Raw genomic sequence first — 19,143 nt, 5'->3', positions numbered from 1 at the left:
AAAGAGGCTGCAAGTACAGTTGTAGTTTCTGTGTGTGTTGCTTACCGGCACCCCTTCTTGTTGACTGTTGCCTAACAGAGGAGGCGTCAGCAGGTCATCCGGTGGGTCCCAGGAACTCTGTCCAGAGATGGGGTTAAAAAAGTAGTGTCTGCCACTCTTCTCATCCAGCACCCTCTCCCAGTCTGAGGTCCATCTTGCTCCATCTGTGGGTGAACAGGCTGGAGACAGGGATGGAGTGGGGGAGACAGGAAGCTCCTTAGCCCCCAGCTCAGACTCCATTGAGGAGCTAAGCGGGTAATCCCAGGTGCTACGCCCTGTACTGGGGTGATAGTAGTACTCTCTTCCACTCTCCTCGTCAGTGTGGATCTCCCATCCCTTGGAGCCTAGAAGCAGAGTGTCATGGAGTTCAGGAGGATCTGAAATGCCCCAAGTAGAGGCAGAGGGCAAGCTGCTGATGCTCTGACGTGCCCTGGGCAGGTTTACATACACTGCTGACAGGTCGTCATCCTCAACCTGGTAGGGATGAATCAATGAATAAAAAGTTAACATGAGTCAGGACATGACAATATGACAATAAGATAATTCTTTTTGCATATATGTCTCTGTTTAGTACAGATAAAGTGATTTTAATATTGCTCATGCAATTTAATTCTACACACAATGAACACAACACAGAGACAAGCAAATTGCCATTTTGTAAGACAATAACACAGGCACCCACACTACTATTCTCCTCCCTCCCTTTTGAGGTAACAATGTTTTTGTAGTCAGACATGGTGCGCTAAAAAAATCTCTTCCTGTAGACAGAGGAAATAAAACAAGTCGAGCATACAACCACCGCAACCTAATCGCTTGTCCTATTCAGAGACAGTCACACATCCCACAGATAGAGCGAATAAAGAAAGCAGACCAGAGGGTACACGCACACATGCAGGGCCAGTACAAGTTATGATATAACGAAAAGTTTATGACACCTGTTACATAGCAATAACTTAGGACGATTGTGAAAGGTTACGCTTAAGGATTTTTCTGGAAAGTCCTTAAAGAACTTCTCAGGGAACAGGGAGGAATTTCCCAGTGAACTTATAGTCAATGTACATCTTTTTTTTGTACATCTTTTGTCTTTGTGTCAAAGTGCAACAGCAAGAGAAGACTGAAAACACACACTTGTTCCTTTCTGATACAGAGTTTTGGTAATAGTGTGGACACTGGCCTGAAACACTGGATCAGAATTGTATTGAATTTTGCATATTTTCTGATTCTAGCCTCTGACGTAATTTTTATGCTGTAAAAAAAAACATATTGACTGCCACAACCCATATCTTTTAAACACAAGTACTCAAGTACCTGCAAATGACAGCAATTATTTTGATTATGACAAACACAACATATGCTGAAATTAACGTTTATTTATTCTGCATCATCAAATATATTTTATATTGATTAGTCTAGCAGGAATAAACAAAAGCACAATGAATACTTCCAGGAATTGAATCATAATTGTTGTGGTTCTTTATTTGGAGTTTCATTTCTGTGCCATGTGTCCATAAAAACAACAATACAAAAATCTGTACTGACCATCAGATTAGTACAAACATGGATTACCAGTTTAAATAAAGTTTTTAACCCCCCCAACAAAACACATACTGAGACTGCAGTGATGTAACTTTCCAACTTTTGCACTTCTGGTAAAGGCTTATATTGATTAACATAGGGACATATTGTATGCAGATTTGTATTAACACTACTAGTAGGGTATCACATACCTCGTATCTAAACAGATGTTGAGCAAAAATAAAGACTCAAGCCAGACAATGTATCTACCATCCAAAGACGTGCTGCCATTAAGCTTTGTTCAGGGAGAAAACTCAACAGCCTATATAAAAAGTCGTTACTCGTTTCTCATAACTCAGTGTCAAATCAGTATGGGGCACTGGCTGATACCCAAAGCTCTGAAATTGGTATTTTGAGACAGTCTGAGAGCAGCATTAGTTGAAAAACTAACATCTTTGAAATATACAACTTATTGAATTTCACAAAATATAAGTGTGAGCCAAGCAAGACACTGGGGATTACGCATCAGCCATGGCTTAACCCCAATGTTTAGTTGCATAGACTGATAAAGTCCTCAGCTCACCTGTATCCCTAAAAGAGAATTCTGGGAGGCCACACCTCTTTTGAGGAGGTATTTCTGAGAGACAGAGAGAGAGATAGAGAGAGAAAGAAGGACAGACAAACAGAGACCAATTCAAAGAAAGAAAGAAAGAAAGAAAGAAAGAAAGAAAATAACATTTTCAGCTGTGCAATTTAGATTGTTGTGAGCCCTTTGGAATTCTATGGATTTCTGAAATAATGGCTCCAAACTGTAACCCACAGCATTTTATATTGCCATTTTATTACTGAACAAATCGCATAACCAGTTAAGCGCACTGATATAAAAAGCCTGCAGATTTAGATTTATGATAAGATATAAGGTATTCATGGGGAAATTTTTATTAATGGCATTTACCTTATCAAACACTTTCTATAGCTACTAATTATTGCTAGTTAGTAGGTATTTTGTTTTATAACTCTTTACACTACCGTAAATACATGTATAATATGTTTTGCTTGAAAGGCCTGTCTATCAGGATCGAGGTCTAAAGATTTGTTTTGATAAAACAGGCTGTGTACATTTACAGAGAAATTCAACTGTTTCATCTCTGCACAAAACATTGTCCTGGTACTGGTGTGGAATATGAAGCTGGTCTTTAGTATTTAGAGAGAATTTTTACAGTAGTGGTTTCCTCCAGGATAAACTCAAAGTAGCCCTAACCCTTCTCTCTCTTTCTTATGACAGACTCAGAACATAACAAAAAACGTATTACATATAACAGATACCTGTTATTACACAGTGTTTGCAGACTGATGGAGGACTGTAACGTTTGTTACCCTTTAACAAGATTAAGGTCCATGAAAATCTTATTTGATCAAGCCGTAAAACAGTTATCGGGCAACGGGGAATCCTGAGTTTTCCTTTATCAAGAGGCCATTACCTTAGAGGTTCACGTACATGTCCATCAATGACATTGGCCATTTAAATAATTCATTTAAATAATTCATGGCATAATAATAATACAACAATGCACAATATGTGTGTTGTTTGTCAAATATTTTCTGAAGCCATTCCAAATAGTTCACAAACATTTTTTCACAACTTGAGCTAAGGTGTTCCTCATGGTGTTAGGATGGTCAAGTGCTCCATCTCTCCTTATCATCCCACTGTATGTATCTTTCCTAGATCTTTTACCTGGAACTTGAATTATGGTAACCAAAACATTATAACTGGTATCTGAGAGCAAAACATGCACAAGAGAAGGTTGTGAGAAAGAGAGATGGGACAAAAAAAGAGAGCAAGAGAAAACAAGTTCTTAAGGGAGATATGCAATTCCCAGAATGCATGCCACCTTTTTGAGGATAAAATTAGATCAGCTGAAAGTGTTGAGCCAACAGAGACATGGATATACCCTGCATATGTCACTTTATAAGTAGGCTAACAGAATGAGAGATAGAGAACGAATAAGTGAGTTAGTGAGAAAGACATAGAGATAGGGAGAGAGCAAGAGAGAGATGAAGAATGGGATACAGAATAAGACTGATGGGACACAAAGATCTACTACATATTTTTGTGTCAAGCAACCAGTATAAATGAGGACATTAATTATTTGAAGCCACTCATCACACACACACACACACACACACACATTACTGACCAGTTTACACTTTGAATGAAGTAGACCAAACAGTATAATAGCAGTGGCCGTTGACTACTACTCTCTTCATGCACTGTTGGCTGGAAAGTGTTTTGATAATGTCTGATAATGACACACATCTTTTGTAACACACACAGCATTCTAGGAAGAACATGTTACATCTTCTAGGAAGAACATCTTACTTCTTCTAGGAAGAACATGTTAACATGTTACATCTCAAGAACGTCTTACTTCTTCATACCAGAAAGCGAACACACACTTTGGCGTGTTACACCTAGGTGTTTTCTGCAACCAAGTTTCTAACAGGAAGAGTGCAGACTAGCCACTAACAGCAAAAAAAAAAAAAAACAAACAAACCCTAATTTCATTAGTTTCATTAATGCGACACACTTCGCAGTGCAATATTAGAGTAGAGGCACAACAATGTGATGCTAAAATCACTATAATGGAACTAGCTCAACTTGAAGTGTGTGTACACAGGCAGCTTTCTCAAAACTTCCTGCTTACAAAAACCTTAGTACAACAGAAGGAACACCTCTGCTAAGCTCACCTCTTACCACAGCAACTTGTGTTTAAGGTTTTACTGATACTAGAGCCGGTTAGATAAGTAGAAAGCTCATACGTTTACCTAAAACTAACAAACAGGTTGTCGTCCGGAAATTCAAGCCTACCTGGGGATGCAGAGAGAAGGCCAAAGCCGTTTTGGGACGGCAGTTGAGCCGAACCTTGGAGTAATAATCCACCATGGTTCTGTTCTGGAAGCTCCAAACTGTCAAGAGTCAAAGCTCATGATGGCAGTTAACCGACAGCTAAGGCGTGGTGAACTGGAGCAACCATAATCAACACACAGATGAAAACTCCAGCATCTTCAGAAAGCTGCGTGTTCAGTGTTTTGTGGACAGAAGAAAAGAGAAGTGCCTGCTCTGTGTTAGTGGGGGAGGGGGAAATTTTGAGCAAGTGAGACAGAAAGAGACAGAGCAGAGAGTGAGAGTAGGGACAGTAATAGAGAGGTGGGTGCAATGTGGCAAACTAAGTTGAATGGATGAAACAGTTATAACTATGAATCAAAATCTGGGGATGACAAAAGCCATTAGACATCCTCTTCCTCTCAGTGCTAAAGAAAGTGTCCTGTGTCGGAAGAGAATGTGAAGAGAGCTTGCCTACACAGATGCAAATTCAGTTTACTGTTGCATTCTCTCACACACTCACAGACACAAGCCTGTGCATAAATCATTTGGTCCCTTTTTTTTTCACTACTGAGAAAAAATTTAGCGATTCACTCAACCAGAGCCTTTCACACTTCTCTTTCATCACCTATGTGATTTGAACATCTGTAGACATCTTTAGTCTGGTGCACTTGACTGTCAAAAATGTCTGTGACATGCTACAAATTTAGTTGTGCATTGTGCGTTTATAGGTAGACATTTAAAATTTAGAATTGTATGCTTTAGGAAAAAATCACACAAACTTGGAAATCACTGATTCTAAAATAATGAGTATCAAGAGACTAAGATTTTAAAGATACAATACTGGTTTATGAACAAATAGTTATAAATAGTTTAATAGTTAAACATGTAATTTTTTACAACTCTTGGCAGCAAGTCCACTTGAAAATTAGCCTGGAAACTATGATGGGACAGAACATAGCTAATATAATGTGTGTAAAAGGCTTTATAGAAAGATTACATGCCAATATGTGTATGGTCATGTGCATGCTTGCAAATGGTCAAGAAGGAACAATACACAGGATAAAGTGTGCAGGTTGCTAAACAGTTTCCTTCCATTAGCTGTGAGGGTGAAAATGCCTGTGTGGGTGTGGCTCTACATATTATTTTCAAGGACAGCATGTGTGAGTGTGTGTACTTCTTTAACCCCTTACCCCAAACACACACACACAGACACACACACACACACACACACACACACTTCCTTTGAAATGCAGTAGGTTTCCGCCCGAAAGATAGCATAGTCAAGTACCGCAGCGTGGCACCCGAAATCTTGGTTGCTGATTTTACTACTGAACATGATCTATTCCTAGACCAGTTCTTAGTTAGCTATAACAGTTTGCCTCTGTTGTGGCTTTTGCATTCTTTCTTACAGCTAACTCAAAGAGGACAATGTGCATACTGATATTCTTTTACTACCACCCTCCTATTTTGTTCACGTGCATGCTTTGAATAAATTTACACTATTCAACCTGCAGACAATTTTAGACCCTCTGTCTACATTTTCCTCTGGTTAGGTGAGAACGTTGATGTCCCCACTGCATATTGTTATTCCCACTCTTTGATGAAAACAGCTATGAGTCAGATGCTTCTGAATGATCCTTTGCTTTGAAATCATGTATTTCCCCTCTGACACAGTGGCTGAGGCAGCGTGAAGTAGCCAGGTGGGGGTAAAAATCAGGCTTCCTTGTGTATGTGTAGTTTGTTATTCAAATCTTCACCTTGACAGCCTAAACCTACATGACCTCACTTCCACAGAGTCCAGTGCTTCTGATATCAGACAACTGAACACTCTCCATTGCATATTCATGTAAACAAATGTGCTTCCTACACATGGCAACACAAGGATTTGGCCTATTCACGATTTTTAAAAATGGTCAGTTTGTAGATGACTGATGACTTTAAATCAGTAGTTAGTTAGTTTGCTTAAACAAATCACATTCAACCACATCCGAATATATAAAATGAGTACAATTTTAAAACAGTCATTCTAATCTCAGGAGATCTGCTTAATGAAGTCAGAGCCCTCAAGTGGCATCTTGTCTTAAAATGGCAGTGGCACAAGATGTACTATAATTAAAAGTACATAATCTAGAGAACATGGACATTATTAATGACACAAACATACACAATCATTGTATATGCACACACATACACACCTTGCTGATGTGAGAGGTCAAAGGAGAATGGCCAGACTGGATTGAGCTGATCTTGGAATGCTCAACATGCTGAACCTTCCACTCCGGTCAGCCAAGAACAGGAATTTGAGGCTACATTGGGCACAGGCTCACCCAAACTGGACAGTTGAAGATTGGAAAACATCTGGTCTTTTCCTAATCTTTTTAGCCTTCCTCTCAGCTCAAACAAGTCTGGCATTTCTCGTCTGACCTCTCTCATCAATAAGATGTTCCACCCACAGAACCGGTGCTCATCCTAGATGTTTTTTTTTTGGACCATTCTATGTAAACACTGTTCTATGTATAGGAGATCAGCAGTTTCTGAAATTCTCAAACCAGCCTGTCTGGAACCAACAACCATGCCACAGTCAGTGTCACCAAGATGACATTTTCCCCCATTCTAATGTTTGATGTGAACATTAACTGAAGCTCTTGACTCATTTAGATGTGATTTTATGTACTGCTGCCACATGATTGGATGATTGGATATAATGAGCAATAGAATGAGCAATAGAATGAGCAAGTGTAGTAGTGTTCCTAATAAAGTGACCAGTGATTGTATGTATATTCAGGTGAACATATGGTTTTAAGAAGAACAGAAATTTTTTTTGATATATTATTTATCGATTCTTGTAGAAGTCAAATGTCAGTAACTGCAAATATTGGATCTAAGTTAACATAAAGTAGAAATAAACTGACATACCCATAGTAATATAGATTATGACAAAGAATTTTCATGCTGGTCCATCTGTCTACCAGCATAGTGATATACGACAAAGAATTGATTGCTAGTATAAATGAATAAGAGACAGACTGTGGAGCACAGATCAAGAAAGCATACAATTGCTTACTTAATCAAATTACTTGTTTCAATGGAACAGAGCTTGACAAGGCAGACAAGGACCCAATCACACCACACACACACACACACACACAAGCACACACACACACACACACATACACACACACAGTCTCTCTTTCTTGCACAGAAGCACTATTGAGGCCAAACCTCCCTCTCCCCCCTAATGTTATATCATCAAGCATGGCCTGGAATCTGGATTAACTCACAGAATGCTGAAGGTCTGATCTAGTACACTGCAACATGTGGCATCACAGCGTCAGTTATACAGTGATGGCTGGTAGTGCCATGGGTAAAGAGAGTCTGATTATCAACCACACTGTCAGGCAGGAGTTGGATATATGCCCTCTCCATCTGAGATATAAGGTTGCTTCAATATCATGATCTGAAATACCAAAGGAGAACAGAAACCAATGTCCAGCAGGTTAATATCCATCCTAAATGAACATTTCCTGAAATACAAATCAGGATGGAATTGCAGTAGAGTCCACTTGAAAAAGAGTATGTAAAATATTTGTATTCTGGCTGACATCACAACCTGTTTTGAATGGCACGACTATGCAGGACAGGCAGGGTTGCTCATAGGAAACCCACCAAGTGTCATTTGAAACAAGGAAGTGAGCACAAAGGAACTAAAAACGGATGTTACATAAAGCACATTTGACATCCAGTGCTATACAACCGTATTTTGAGCTTAATTCGAAACTATATCCAACTGAACATATTTTCCATAACTAAGTTTAAGACTAAGAATCTGAATGTTAAAAGACAGACACTTTTACAAGATAATGTGATTAACCAGTAAACCCTACACCAAAACACACAGTTTAATCACTGCTACCTATTACTGTCGTTGGCTCAGAGAAATCCCCTACAGTAGAAAAGAGGAGTCACCCAAAAATGCTTGCAATCCACCTAGGGGATGCGATCAGTCAGCTGATACACTGCGAATAAATATAGCTCTTCTTTTTTTTGTCCCTTTCTTGGGATCAACTAATTGAATTATATTGAAAAAATATGAATAAGACCTACAGTAATTAAATGCCACACTGTATGTTTATATGATCATTGATCATAGTAGGGACTTGACAGCTCGTTACACTACCCATCAACACACAACTCACAAAGGGTATTGGTTATGGCTTGATGAATGTTGATGCCACGTGAGCACATTGTTTATGTACTTATCGTATTCAGTGTGACGATTATTACAGTCTCCAGTGGTGTTTCATGTTTGGTCTGGATGGGGATATGAGACGAGTCCACTTGTTTATATACATGGGATAGATGTGATCATAACAGGAATTGTGTTGTTTGTACAGCCCAGCAAAGTCATTTTAAAGGTCACAAGTCAGACAGTAAGCAAACAGCGAGGGCTCATTTTGACATGGACAACTATAAAACACGTCAGCCCAAGCTACCACTAATAAACATCTATAATAGTATGACCAGGGCTGAAACATACACCATAAGCATAAGCATAACTCTTATAACTTGAAGTTCACATAATCTTACAACTCTGACTAAATGTATCTACATCATTGTTACTTTTGTATTGTAATAAAGCACAGGTGAAATGAAACCACCATATTTTTCAACAGGACACATTTTTGGATTGGAACTAAACACAGGCTGGGACAGACATTCTGGGAAGAGAAAATCAGGAGAAAATCAGACAACCATAGCCATATGATTCATCAGAGTACCCAAACCTTTGGAATTGTTATTCTGTCCCTGCTGCTGTGTCGTAGTCACACTCTTTATTCAAGGCTCCATGTGACATTTACATACAAAACAAATTTTTGCCTGTTGCTTTGATGTTTGCTCGGTAGAATTCTGAGGAGCTGAACTGCAGGGTGATGCAAAATTGCAGGCCACAAAACAGATAAATAATGTTTGGCAACATTTCACATCAGATTTTTTTTCACCCTTTTAAATTAGATAATTATTTAAGATATAAATGCACCGTTGAAACTACGAACTGCACTAATGTTAATAACAGCAGTGTTGTTGTTGAGTAAATTTGTGGCTAACATTTAAACATGGAATTGACAGTGAAAGTTCTTTGCACAGAATTCTACACACTTATTGTTTACATAAATTACCTAATGTGCAAGCAGAAGCTAAACCTCCCCTGTGAATACATATACTTCATCCAGACACACACACACACACACACACACACACACACACACACTACCGGTCAGAGCAGTTCTGCTGCATTTCCAACACTCCACAATGTAGAAGATACAGATGTGCTTACACTGAGACAGCTCTGTGCAGCAGATTCAGCCTTTCACATATGAATACGGGCACACAATGCTTCATGAAATGTTTAAGGTTCTCAAGTAGATTCAAGATAGTAGGTGACACTGGAAGCCCCGGAAGACCACAACAGTAATTACTGTAGTCTTAATTTACATGTGCATTAGCTCAAGTCCTATACGAGTATTTATTACGAGAACATTTTCAGGAATTCACGAGAATGTGCAGCTATCTTATAGGAAATGTTATATACAGTTAAACTTAGGGCCACACCCAGGTTTTTTGGGTTGTAGCTTTCCTTAGAACTTGAGTATTAAACAGAATTAAATCTGTTTTATTATTTACAATGCCTACGAATATCTTCATTAAAACATTTCAATAAAAAAATTCATAGGCCACTAGTAGCATGTCTCTAATAAAAATGGATTTGTCATAACACTTTAGATTTAGAACCTCAGCAGTTAATGGTCAGAATCTTGTTCCCTTATGTTACTATTACAGTCATGTTACAAAACAAACCTGACTCTCAGAAAAGCTGAAGTGCTGAAGCTACAAAAATACTCCTGACTGTTTTGCAATCATGTCAACAGTGTTACTGCCAACTCCCTTCATCAAATGATTCCACTGTATAAAACATACTGTCAGATGTACTGTATTTACACATAGACCTCTGACCCATAAGGTCACATAAGGGTTCTGCTAATAACGGAACCCTTCCCTAATCTTCCCTTTTCCACATGGCTATGTGTGATTTCTAAGTAGAAGTTAAGTAAAAGGTGAAGTTCCCCAAGCAACAAAGGGTCAAATTAACTTAAGTAACTTAAGGGTCAAATGTGTCTCATTGCTTCAGTATGTCATTGTATGTGACTAAATTCAGAAACACTGTTAAATTAACTTTATTCTAACTTATCATGTAAATTGTAAAATGTAGAAGACCTAATGGTGTCATTTGAAATGTATCAGACATACAGTATTCATGTCTATTATGCATAATTTGCACTGTACAGCATATAAATAAGCTGCATTATTACAAAAGTACACAGAAATTACTATGCCAAAATGTCTACTTCTCTAGTCAACTTGACACACAAAGTATTCTGAATTACAACCCTCAGATATATCTATATGTTAGTAGACTAAACAATAGAACGAATGCTTTTAGGAGGTCTTTTTTTTTTTTTTTTTAATCGCAATTGGTTTTAAAACTGTATCTTTCCATGAACTGCCTCTCTGTGTCTCTCCTGTACTTTTCGCACATATCACATGTATCCCTTCCCAGTGAATCACACAGTCATACACAAAGAAGTCACTGATGTTTTGCTTACATTATGTCATGCAGAAATATCAACAGAATTCAGATGAGTCCCAACCAATGCCCTCTAACACACAAAACACAAAAGACAACCACAACCATAAGTCAAGCACAGGTTCCGGTCATGCAGTAAGCAGTAAGAGCCTACATTAGCATATCCCTGGCCTATAGCCTGCTGCACCTCGGCTGTGCCATACTTGGACCTCCAATTGCCATGGAGACCAGAACTTCAGTGGCAGACTTCCAAAGGGGCCTTTTAGTTCTTTCAAAGAGCTATAGTTCAGTGTGGAGTGAGATTTCACAGTCACTTTTTCACTGCTCTTTACTCATATAGATAGATAGATAGATAGATAGATATACTTTATTGATCCCATGAGGGAAATTCTTGTGTTACAGCAGCATGGTCAGTAGCAAGATACAACACGTACACATACAAAATATAAAATATAAAATACAATAAGTTAAATTAAATGTAGTAGTGCAGATATGGAACACAGCTGCATACTACCCCCAACTGCATACTACCGTATTAACTAGTATTCCATATACATGGAATTATGAGAATTCAGTTGTCTGAACATGCTGAAAATGCCAAAAATGAAATTACCAAATTATGTCTACTCATCAGGAGTAGATGTCATCAGTGTGAGCTAATACTAAAACATTCATCCATTCTCTGTACCACTTATCCTACACAGAGTCACAGGGTCGTCTATCCCTGGGGACTCAGGACACATGGTGGGGGACACCGTGGACAGGGTACTGGGGTACCGGGGTACCGCAGCGCATGATCATGCACTAGAGACAATTTTAGAGGCACAACAGCCATGTCTTTAGACTGGGGAAGAAACCACAGTACCCAAGGGAAACCCCCAAAGCAGGGGGAAAACACAAAAGAGCAGATGTGGGAATCAAACCCCAGTCCTGTAGGTACAAGGCAAACGTGCTAACCACTAAACCACCAAAATACTAGGCACTGAGCATTTTATTACGTCATTAATACTACCGTATTAACTAGTATATTAAATCTGCACCACTGACGGTCGCATTCTCACACGGTCTCCATGGCTACCTGCTACTTTCACGTACTTTTAGTGCGCTAGAATGCGATTTTATTTATTTAAACACAGACTTTATGTAGCCGCGAACCATAGTACTCAACCCAAAAGTCATTTAAAGGCAAAGGAGAAGTTATTTTGCTGACACGAAACCTCTGGTGTTTCAGGACCTGAAAAAAGGGAACCAAATTAAAACTAAAGGCGTTTCCTGATTCACCTGGATCTGCTACATCCTCTACAGAGAAAGTGCCACAGCCTACCGTGCAACAGGTGTTTTTCCTTCTAGAAAGAGTTAAAATGATTATCTTCTTATTAAATCCCTCGTGAAACGACGGATGATCCTAGGGCAAGTTGATGCTGTGTGTGGAAAACAGGTAGTCGTGTTGGGAAGCTGGTCCGTAGGGAGTGTTTTGCGCACCAGGAGCGCATGAACTTAACTCTTTCAGCGCCTTGGCACAAAGACAGCTGCGCTGAACTGTGTGGCCTGTTCAATTTCATCACCATCACCTTTACCTGATGATTTACTGTTGACTGACATCATAAAGCATGTGAAAAGAGATTAACAGTTAAAGATTCAACAATAAAGTCACAATAAATCTCATGCAAACACTGTGGTCAGTTTTGGTCAGTTGTCTTGATACTCTTAGACCTATGTCAAGTGAGCTGGAGGGAAAAAAAATCAGCTTCATAGACCAGCAACTCCTCTTAGATGTGTTCATTTATCAGAATTTATCTGGAAAGTTACACTAACAGATTGAACACATACATCACCTACAAAACAGATAAACAGATTGTAATTCATTACCAAGAAAACAAACTTTCCAAATTATGGTTACTCTACATTGCCTTGTCAAAATATTCATCCCCTTGAACTTTTCTCCACATTTTTCTAGTATAGTGGACTTAATTAGAAAACAGATTTCATTAGGATAATATATAATTTTTTTTTACCTTGCTAATGAAAAATGACTTATCATTTCACATTTTGTCAATAGCTGAGTTTATAGCCCTGCGTTTATTAATCTATTTTGCCCCCTAGTGGAATAACTGAGAAGGCTGCTCCCAGCTCAGGGGCACATGTTTGACAGGCTTGATCAAATTATGTGAATGCTTTGATTTATCAAATAGGGTAGTAAATTAACATACTGTATATAAAACAAAACATATTAACATATAAACATATATAATGTATATATATTCTTCTGGAGACTTTGACTTGCTTCTTATTTTTGCAGCAAAACCCAGCAACCTTCATTATGTTTTTGTCTGAAAAGTGTCTCTTATGTAATATGCTGCTTTCTTTACTGACATACAGACATTTTTCTATAACATTTAATTTTGTGCTGGAAAACTAATGTTTGGAAATCTAAAAGGTTTTTGTACTGAATCAATAATGTAGAAGTCATAAAATAAAAACCAATAAAGTTTGTACTAAAACAAATAGGGTGCCTAAGACTTTGGCACAGTGCTGTATATATATATATATATATATATATATATATATATATATATATATATATATATATATATATATATAAAAGTACTGAATTTGCTTCAGGGCCTGTTTCATTGGGTGCCCCATAGCAATAGAGCAACCAAGCCAGCACAGAAGACATGCATCTCATTCACATGCAGATTGCTTGGCACAAAACACCATAGCGATTAAGGCTTTTCGACTGAGCATTTGATCATTGGTAGTAAATGAGTGAACTATGTTTGCAGAAATGGGACATTGCTTGCTACTGAATGTTATGAATGAATGTAATTGATGCTAAGAATATATAGCGTACAACAACAGCTATGTGCATTAAAAGCAAAAAAATCTAAAAATCTAAAAAGCTTATTTTCATTGAGAATTATCTCCTTTAGTTTTGGAACTGTTGCAATTTTTTTTTTTTTAATAAAAATTTGACTTGGCACACAGTCACAAAGCAGTATTATGATCAACATTAGATATTAAGAGTGATTATTATGACAGACAGTATTATGATTATGGGCATCATTATCACAAACATAAATAAATAAATATCATCTTCCTGAATCAGTGAGCTTTATACCACACCTTAGAACCTTCTGATGAAATTCAAGAGTCCAGTACTATAAACCAAGACTACAAACATTTGCCCAGAGGTACAAGGTTTCCACACAAGTCAGTCAAATAACAGACATTTTATGGATTACTCTTAATTAGTTTGCCTTCCAAGAAGGTGACCTTTAGTTAATTGGCAGACGTACTTTTCTAACACAAACATACAACACATTATAATTGTCTTTTGATAATACAGTTGGAGGTCACTTTAGGAATTTCAAAACTGCTCTTGGCAGATTAAAATAATCACAACTGCATGTACATAAGTCTAAGTCCAGTGCTCAATTCCCTTTTCCAGCAGGCATTACCTGAGGATGTGAAGTTAGCCTGTTATTTTCTGACACCATTTCTTTGCACTCCAAATTTTGTTGCTTACAGCACCACACAGTGGGGCCATGTGCATGACTAACACTTAGGTTTTGTTTACTACTCAGCAGTGAATGTACTGCTTGATTCACCCAGGCCATCCCTTCTAAATATGTGGCAATGCAACTGTCATTTTGAAAATATCCCATCTCTTCATCAAAATTATTAGCAGTACAAACTATGTGACTCAGGTCAAATTACTTTAACATAATATCTGTAAAATAAATCTGATGCATAAAAATGTTTTAATGGTTAGAAAACTGAGTCAAACAATTGGTATAATAATTTTTATTACAGTTGCAGTTTAGTAGTGTTGCAGTTAAAAATTTAAACAGAACATAATGGATAGACTGTTTTCCTTTTCATTTAAGTATAATTCTCATAGGGATGAATAAATAAAGATGGACTGTACCTTCTCAGTGAATGCACATGACATGTCAGTGGGAGAACCAGGACTCTGCTGTAGAGAAAATGAAGGAGATGTAGATGAAGGAGAAACTGGAGAGACCAGTGCCACTTCTACCTCCACATTTCTCTCATTGTCTTTAGTGTCCTGAACCACTGAATCCTTTACTGAATCTACAGACTCACATATACGGTCTTCCTTGAGGTCCCATATTTTTGGGTCCCAGCCAGCCCGTATGAGCATTCGAATATCATCGTTGAGGTCATTATGAGGATTTTCATTTGATTGAATCTCACTGGGCACTGTTAATGTTCTTTGCGAGTTAGTAGTAGGGATATGTGGTTGGGAGACAGCATATGCACTTTCCCCTTTAACCAGAGAAAAATAATTTGTTAAACCAAATTGGCTAATATCCAACTGGTTTGCGTCCTTGTACAAGTTGTAAGGATCAAGCCCTGGCTCAGCTTTAGCCTCATATGGCACATTCTCTGAGGATTTGTTTTTGTACTGATCACTTGGAATGACAACCTTGGAGATCCTGTGTTCATGCTTTTCATTAGCTGTCTTGATGAATTTTTGGTCTTTAATGGTCACCTCCAAAGACACAGGGGGCACTGTGTCAGAATATGGCATTGGAGTATCCTGCACATCCTGCTTATTTGAAGGTTGAATAGTCTCATTTTCAGAGGACAATACTGTGACATATTGGGCTGGGATAAAGAAAGGTTTGGTTGCCTCGTCTTTGCGTACATGCCACCAGTGGTCATTGGTCTTGGCCACCAGTACATAGCGTTCGTTGGGCTTGATGGACACATGCCTGCCGTCGCGTGCTGTGTATTCGTACTGAAAGTTCACCATCACGAACTGCGGGAGCGACATCTTTTCCCAGCTCTCAGTGTTCACAGGGTCAGGGCTCACAGTGGATAATCATTGGAACTGGAAGTCAAGAAGACAAATAGTGATGTTCAAGGGAGACAAAAAGATATTTTATTAATTCACCCTTGCACACTCTGATGATTGACATGAATTAGTCCAAATCATGATCTTCAGCTAAATCCACTACGTGTATGTTTTCTTTTTGACTGAACCTTGGTTGAGTACACTGTGGACTGAAAGACATATAGTTATGAATGTCATATAGTTAGATCATGTACAAGCAATCTAACTTTGTTTAACGTTGTCTTTTTAAGGATCATGTGTCAAATCAATCATGCCTTTGAGAACAAATTATTTAACAAACATTTTGGTCCTTCTAAATTCTTGACTATGTATAACAACGTTTCCAGAACCCCACATCCTTTTAGAAAAGAGGAATGTGGACAGACAAGAGGAACAAAAACCCTACTTCTGTTGGTTCTATTTCAAGTGCAGTGAGCAAAGGGTGAGGCCAGCTATGTGATGCACAAAGACTTAACAATAGAACTGAATCACCTGCAAACATGAAGAGCTGGTTTTCCTGAAACTGAGTCTAGCTGGGAAATATACATTTTCATTCTGCAATCCTTCAGAGCCCTTGGACTAGGCATAATTTATGTCTGGGAACAAACAGCTGCTCAAGTTTCAGAATTCAGGAACTGCATCTACCACAGTAGAAACTTATGACTCATGTATCTACTGTACACAAGTGCAATAGAGCTAATGGAATAGACTTAAGAATACAAATGCATATAATATGCGTTAATATGCATATAATATGCATCTGTATTCTTAATTCTTTTCCTTTTTGCAATTAGTTGGTTGAGATGCATTGCTACTTACACTTTATATATTAATACAAAATACTAAGTGAAATATTCAGGTGTGACACAGTACCGACTGCAGGAAGCAAAGCAGAGACACTTGAAAGAAGGGAAATGAAGTCACAACCCACAAACAGGAAATCATTCAGCAGCAGCAAATCATCATGTTGTTACATGCAGACATCAGGTTCCCATAAAAGGACTGTTCTAAACAGATTGTATAATAAGCTCCTGCATTATTGCTCCAACACCATTTGTTATGCCAGCAAAACAAAAATGCCTGCAAAGTGAATTTATTTCCATGGCAATACATAGTGCCTAAGCATGGTAATATAGGTGTCTTAAAATGCTATTTGGACAACTCAGGCATCTGCTTGGAAGCTGAATCTTAAAAACAAGTTGAAAAATAATTAATGACTGCTAATTTTTTTAAAAAAATAATATGAGTAGTCAGTAAAGTATGTTTCTTTTTATTGTACTTTGATTATAAGATAAATAAGCCAGTCAAATATTATGCTACACAAAAGTAGAAGAAATCAAAGAAATGAGTTAGACCCATTATAGAGCATTATACAACTAAGTGAGGTAAGTTGTCATTAGACATGTAATCAGTTTACGCTTCCTCAGTAATTTACCCAACAGTGTCTGTCTAGATGATGATGTCACAAAAAAGGTGTTTCCAGGTGTGGCATGTCACATATGCCAAAAATTTGAAAACAGGGTAGGCAGAAAGAGGTAAAAGTCTTATAATTTCATTAGCATTTATAATTCCATTTCATTTCATATTTTCATTAGCATTAAAAATGATTGTAATTTAATGCTAACTGTAATTTAATCCCTGCAGTATTATCTAATATGACAAGTTTATTTACAATACAAGAGTATTAGGGTTTTATGGTAAGGTAAACATTAACAGCTCTTCCAGCAGCCAACTCTATACGTTTATTCATTGCAGGAAGATAAAAAGAGTGCAGAGCGAGCACTCACTCACTCACACACACACACTCACGCACACACACACACACACACACACACACAGTATTACTCTGCGTGAAATTTGTGGTCAGAGTGTGTAAATTAAATGTTAGATGATAAAGGCTTACCTATAGTGAGCAGACAGCAAACTTCTTTACACAGACAAAACACACTAACAGGTGGCATGTCTTCACTTCGTATCCAGACGGGTGTGTGTGCGGGTGCGTACGTGTGTGTGTGTGTGTGTGTGTGTGTGTATGTCTGGAGGGCGTGTTGAGTGTGACTGCTGAGATGCTTGCAAGGCGCCTCGTGCGCACATATTTAGTACTAGTGTGCATTTTAATCTACATCTATGAAGTCAGAAATGCATTAGGAGAGACAAAGTGAACATAAACACTTTGAACAAAAATAATCAGATAAGTAGAGAAGGAGCAGTGGTGTGACTTGTTCCTCAGAACCTACCACACGGCAACACAGACACAGACACAGGAATAAAAACAGGCTCTAGGTTTAAGTAAATACCACCAGCTTCTCCTGACTGACTCCTTTAATGCTGGCTGGACAACATTAAAAATCTGTAAATGTGTCATTCACAAAATAGAGTTCAACTTTCATGTCAAAAGTTTGCTTCAAGAGCTTGTGTTTGTTTAAAACACAGACGCATATTTCTAAATTTAATAAGCAAATATGCGGCTCCGAACCAGTATTACCAGCTCTTTTCAGGGAGAAGTAGCTAATGCATGCTCACAAGCGCCCTAGGGGTCGCCAGATGACGTCATAAATATCAAAACGTGCTATATGAAGAAGATTTTCATAAAATGAAAATATCCTTTGTTTTTGATTTATTGATTATTGATAGAAACATAGGCTATCAGGGCCACTGCTACTAGGGTGGCGGCTCATCTGGCCCTTAATGCCGCCCAAGTGATTTGCCAATGATTACATTTTTTGACATATTAGTGAATGACACATCACACAATTTACCTGTTCATAGTTACATTTAACATTATGGAACATCCATGAAACTCAAGTCTACATGACGGAGGCGTTTGCGCTTTCCAGTTTCTCTATAACATGACAAGCTGCATTTTCTGTCTCATTAACTTCAAGAGAGACCAAAAATGATGCTGGTTAAGCGATAAGAGGAACTAACTCCCGTGTCAGGAAACTTACTGATTTTGACAAAGTGCTGACACACCTTCTATAAATGTTAATTAAATATCTCCTAACAGAAACCTTCACCATATCAATGATTATATCCGTTTCTTTGTTATAGAACATATTTTTAATCTGCTTATTATTAGGCTTAGATCATGTTGTGCACCTGCCACACAAGGTCCTGTGAATTAGCTATAGAAATGGCAACATATTAGAACAAGAGCTTTAATATAAACCTGTGATTTATGAATACCATCATAAA

The 19,143-nt window shown here is 38.0% G+C and overlaps 1 protein-coding gene across 2 annotated transcripts in view; it reads right to left on the bottom strand.

The window, feature by feature from the left end:
• arhgap27 (Rho GTPase activating protein 27) overlaps positions 1-18,359 on the bottom strand; it is a 28,490-nt gene extending 10,131 nt beyond the window's left edge. Inside the window, exons 1-3 of one of the 2 annotated variants that reach the window (XM_053238806.1) lie at positions 17,852-18,359; positions 15,016-15,945; positions 46-513 (exon numbers count right to left, since the gene is read on the bottom strand). In XM_053238806.1, coding sequence (XP_053094781.1) covers positions 46-513; positions 15,016-15,888 — 1,341 coding nt within the window. In that variant the 5' untranslated portion in view covers positions 15,889-15,945; positions 17,852-18,359. The remainder of the gene's footprint in view (positions 1-45; positions 514-15,015; positions 15,946-17,851) is intronic. The other variant, XM_026915508.3, reaches the window with a different exon arrangement.
• Positions 18,360-19,143: the final 784 nt, after the last annotated feature.

This window comes from Pangasianodon hypophthalmus, chromosome 12 (genome assembly GCF_027358585.1).
Source record: "Pangasianodon hypophthalmus isolate fPanHyp1 chromosome 12, fPanHyp1.pri, whole genome shotgun sequence".
In the NCBI taxonomy this organism is placed as follows: Eukaryota; Metazoa; Chordata; class Actinopteri; order Siluriformes; family Pangasiidae; genus Pangasianodon; species Pangasianodon hypophthalmus.
The sequence above is the reverse complement of the archived record's forward strand: the minus strand, read 5'-3'. Positions and strand labels throughout refer to the sequence as shown.